This window comes from Conger conger, chromosome 4 (genome assembly GCF_963514075.1).
Source record: "Conger conger chromosome 4, fConCon1.1, whole genome shotgun sequence".
Classification (NCBI taxonomy): domain Eukaryota; kingdom Metazoa; phylum Chordata; class Actinopteri; order Anguilliformes; family Congridae; genus Conger; species Conger conger.
The window spans coordinates 6333008-6338007 of record NC_083763.1 but is presented as its reverse complement, the minus strand read 5'-3'; the positions used below and the strand labels follow the sequence as shown (position 1 = coordinate 6338007).

General features: G+C 49.4%; 1 protein-coding gene across 1 annotated transcript in view; it reads left to right on the top strand.

The window, feature by feature from the left end:
• Positions 1-5000, top strand: part of wdr18 (WD repeat domain 18) — a 69695-nt gene that overhangs the window by 40554 nt on the left and 24141 nt on the right. Inside the window, exons 6-7 of the mRNA XM_061240542.1 lie at positions 378-442; positions 2476-2600. Of these exons, the coding sequence (XP_061096526.1) occupies positions 378-442; positions 2476-2600 (190 nt within the window). The remainder of the gene's footprint in view (positions 1-377; positions 443-2475; positions 2601-5000) is intronic.

Sequence of the window (5000 nt, the reverse complement as noted above, 5' to 3'; positions counted from 1 at the left end):
TCTTCCCGAAGTTGAGCTGTCATGTTTAATGGAGCGCTCTAACGGAGAAGCCATAAAGAAGCCATGCCCGCCCGATGCCCAGCTGTCCTAATGGAGAGCCGGAACGGCCACAGTGTGTTCTCCGTTCAGCCCTGTCCCTAATTAACGGCGCCCCCGCCGATCGATCACGCTCTTTACGAGCGAGGCGCGGCCAGAAGCCTCCCGCTCAAGTGCGGGTAACATGCGAACCCGTCTGTCCAAGCAACCATGCAAGTTCATTAGGGGGGAGACGTCGTTTTTGAGTGTCGCGTTCTCTTATGCTGATATTGTGGGGGGGATGACGTGTTTCTAAAGGATTTTTATTTTATTTTATCTTTTTGTTTTGTCTGACCCCGCAGCATCTCAGCCGAGACAAGACGTTCCAGTCGGACGGCGAGGGGAATCAGGTCTTCAAAGGACACCGGTAATCTTCGCCTCAATTCTCCCCTCTGTCTCTGTCCCTGCCTCGGTCACGGGTTCGGTTAAAGGTTCAGACCTCAGAGAAAAATAGGGCGGCAGCCATCGCAGATTAATTTCACCCAGACCGACGTTCGGTGTCCGTACGCAATCTGCTCTCACCCCGTGGAGGCAGCCCTGTGGCTATGGTGCCTGTAGCCTCGCGGCTAAAGCGCTCTACTGGGACCTGGAAGGTTGGCGGTACAAGCCCCGGTGTAGCCACAACGAGAGCAAGGCCGTTATCTCTGCATTGCTAAAGGGGGATTGGCCCCTGCTTAGTCTAATTTACTGTAAATCACAGGATAAAAGCGTCGGCTAAATAACTGTAATGGATATTGTCATCAGGGCTCTCCGCTAACATTTATTTGGAGGAGCAAGGTTTAGGAGCGCACTAATGCATCCCTATTAGTAGATGTTCTCCTCAATTATTTTTCTAGTTAGCGCGCGTCAGATTTCAGGAGTTAAAAGCTCCTAAAATGGGAGCACTGTCGAGCCGCCATTGAGTTTTGGGAGCTCACCAGGTCCACATTGACACCACCCTTAAGGGGAAAGACACACAGCAGGTGTACAGAACCAGGCCTGTGTGTTTTGCAAATAGATCTGTTGTTTGGAGTTGAAATTCCCCACCCCCTTTTTTTTTTTTTTTTTTGTTCCTCGAAGGTAAACAAATGGTAATTAGACTGCTTGTAACATGTGAATGGAAACAACGGAGATAACGATGTTGATGCCGGGTAAAAAAAGTAAAAATAAAAAGGAAAATAAATAAATAAAATGGAGTTGGGCCAGTGGAATTGTAATTTTTCTTAGTGCTCTGGCAGTGTGCCTAGTCGTGACTCGAGTATTGAGTATTTTTAATGGGGGAGTTGTCCAACTTCAGCTTCTGTTTTGAGTGCCCCGAAGCGATCATTGTCATCCGTTTGGGCCGAGACGCACGGAGCCTTTATGTACACGGGCAATCTCTCCAAATAAAATTCATCAAAAAGATGACTCTTTTATTATTTTTATTGGCCTCTTTCCATTTCATTATTCTTATTTTTCTTTTTTCTTTTTGCTTAGAGATTTGTCGTCTCCTGAGTCTGGGGAAGCCTCAAATGAATGCATGCAAATTGGGCTCCGGTCTGGTCGTTGTTGTTTCTCTATTAATTAAGGTGTTGTGTCATGAGATTGCCTGCGTTGCTATTTGGCTCTGGAGACTCGGTTGAGTGACAGAAGCTGTTGGAACACTGGTGCACAGACGTCTGTAGCGTTGCAGTAATTAACTTGTTTGTGCTGTAACTCCTGGAGTTGGATTCTCGCCGAAGCTCTCGCTGTGTCTAACCTGCGGCTCGTCGGAAAAAGTGAAGCCAAATTCTGATCTCATACAAATTGACAAGGAGAGAGATCCACGTTCTCGCTCTTTTTTTTTTTAATGAATCACTCAGACTAAAGTAAACAATGAGAAGTCAGAAATGACTGTATATGTGTGTGTGTGTGTGTGTGTGTGGTCCTCAGGGCATTGGTGACGTGTCTGTGGTCTTCAGAACACTGGTGACGTGCCTGTGTGTGTGTGTGTGTGTGTGTGTGTGTGTGTGTGTGTGTGTGTGTGTGTGTGTGTGTGTGTGTGTTTGGTCCTCAGAACACTGGTGACGTGCCTCTATATGTGTGTGTATGTGTGTGTGACCTTCGTGACGTACCTGTGTATGTGTGTGTGTTTGGTCCTCAGAACCTTCGTGACGTGCCTGTGTGTGTGTGTGTGTGTGTGTGTGTGTGTGTGTTTCCCGGTCCTCAGAACTCTGGTGATGTGTGTGTGTGTGTGTGTGTGTGTGTGTGTGTGTGTTCGGTCCTCAGAACCCTGGTGACGTGTGTGTGTGTGTGTGTTCGGTCCTCAGAGCCCTGGTGATGTGTGTGTGTGTGTGTGTGTGTGTGTTCGGTCCTCAGGACCCTGGTGACGTGCCTGTGTGTGTGTGTGTTCGGTCCTCAGGACCCTGGTGACGTGTGTGTGTGTGTGTGTTCGGTCCTCAGGACCCTGGTGACCTGCCTGTCCGTGTCTATGGACGGCACACTCCTGCTGTCGGGCTCCCATGACGAGACCGTCAGGCTGTGGGACATCCAGAGCAGGCAGAGCATACGGAGCATGAACCACAAAGGTGAGCAGGACCCAAACCCAAACCCAAACCCCGTACTGCCAACCATCCCCTTTCATTCCCCCCCGTTCTCCCTGCTCCTGGCCCAAGAGCTGGCTTGAGTTTTGTTTGTAGATGGCGGCTGCATCTTTGGACAAGTTTCGGTTTTGAAAGTTATAATGCAGATTGCTTGTTTACTGTGGCGAGATGGTAGCGCATTTTTTATACTACTTTAATTACTTTGTGATTTGTCGTTTTGGTTTTCAGTGTTAGGAATTTCATGCAGTTTCCAGCATGTTTCTGGCTTTTCCAGTGACAGTTGAAGGAGCACACATGCTCAAGCACAAACAAATGACCAAATCCTATCCTCGCCACTTTATTAAAGCTTGTTGAACAGGTCCCTCGTTAGCGCTAAAATTCTCATGACTGCCAAAAAACATCCTTGGCCAATAACAATAACAGGTAATAAATAGTTTTTCCGTTACGATCCATCATGAATAATCTCTTAAACAATTTGTCGAATGGGTAAGGAGCAGGCACGGAGATGTGAAAGTGAAGCTAATGAATTGCCTCTTACCCTGCCGCCATTCCCATGGTGCACCAGCAACGCACAGGCCCGATCACCTAGACGGTAGGCATCATTTTAGACAACCATATTCCGCAGGCCTTTCAGTGGTCAGTCTGCTTCTTCTCAAACAGGTCCTCCTCCGGTCCTGAAGGGAAGAAAAAATAAATAAAAAATCTCTCAGAAATTGCTCCTCATGACTGTGTCAGATTCCAGACCATGGGTGTGTGAGTGACCGGAGACCAGGGTGGTATTTCCCGAAACAGGTTTACTGAGTTAGCTGGATAACTGTGCTGAGCATAACCCAGAACAGGTCTCTTTACTTCAGCCCATGTTTTGGACTTTGGGAGGGTTTTGGGTTTTTATCCGTTCGGCTTTACTGTGTGCCGTTATCCAACCCGGTAATCCCGCTTTCTGAAAACCCCCCCCCCCCCCCCCGACGGCCAGGAGTGGAAGTGTTGTGGAGGTGTGTCTAAATAACTGCCCACACCTTCTCACAGTGGTTGTAGGAGTGTTGAACCTACTCCTCACCGGTTGTAGGAGTGTCTTACCAACTCCTCACCGTGGTTTTAGGAGTGTCTCACCAACTCCACACTGGTTGTAGGAGCGTCTAACCAACTCCTCGCTGTGCTGTAGGAGTGTCTAACTAACTGCCCGGCTCGTGCTACGGGAGGGAATTCGGCGGCGTCTAAGATAAATGGTTTCACTTCCTTCGATCAATGAGCTGCAACAAGCAAACATTCAGAGAGACACAGGTCAGACGGCCCACCTCTCCCCCGTCATTTATCTTGCCTGGCTCCCGTGCGCCTGCCCTTAAGCACAGACCTGAGAAACGTGCGACACGGCCACCCAGCTTTAAAGGGCATTAATCCACTTTATGGCAGTTTGGCAGTTATTTTTTTTTGAGTGGAAGGCTATACCACAGGATCTTTTCATTTCCTGACGCTTTCCGCGTTCCCTGTTCTCTCCCAATCCCCGAGATGGGTTACCTATGACATCACCTCCTCATCCCCCTCCGCCCTGTCCCTGCTTTTAAGTGATGTCGGGTCGTTTGTTTTCTCAGAGTAGGGAATATATCACAATTAGCCGGCCGACTTCATTGGTGTTCATGTGATTTATGGTCGGAGAACTGAAAGAAAGAGTATTTGTGGATGTACGTTTGTTCCTGTCGTGTAGTTTACATTCTGGGACTAGCCGTCGAGTAGCAAGCTATAGTAAGCATTCTTTGACTATTTCAAGGCGTTAAGAATGCAAATACTGCAGGGAATTGAATGCTGCAATATTGTAATTATCAAAGAATGACTGTTTTTACATTTGTAGCTGTGGTTCACTTGCGGATTTACTGTATGACATTTCTAATGGTTCACGGAGTTCGACTTGTTTTGTTCGAACGTGTTGGCAAGAGTGAGTACATCACAACTCCTATTCATGGCCAATCAGGAATCCCGATTTCTCAGCCTTGATCGCCCAACAAAATAAGGTGTTCACGTGGGCCTTTTCCGGTGGGAAACCTGTATAGACCGTGTACCCGTCACGCGCGGGCATCCGCTCGGAGGTTTCGCCGGTCGGCCGAGGAAGTTTCGTCTGAAACAGGGCCGTGCCGTCGGGCGGACTAGCGAGGGAGGAGGGAGGGGGGGTGGAGGGGATGAGGGAGAGGGGGATGAGGGGAGGAGGGGAGGAGGGAGGGGGGGATGAGGGGAGGAGGGAGGGGGGGATGAGGGGAGGAGGGGATGAGGGGAGGAGGGGATGAGGGAGGGGGGGAGGAGGGGAGGAGGGGATGAGGGAGGAGGGGAGGAGGGGATGAGGGGATGAGGGAGGAGGGGAGGAGGGGATGAGGGAGGAGGGGATGAGGGGAGGAG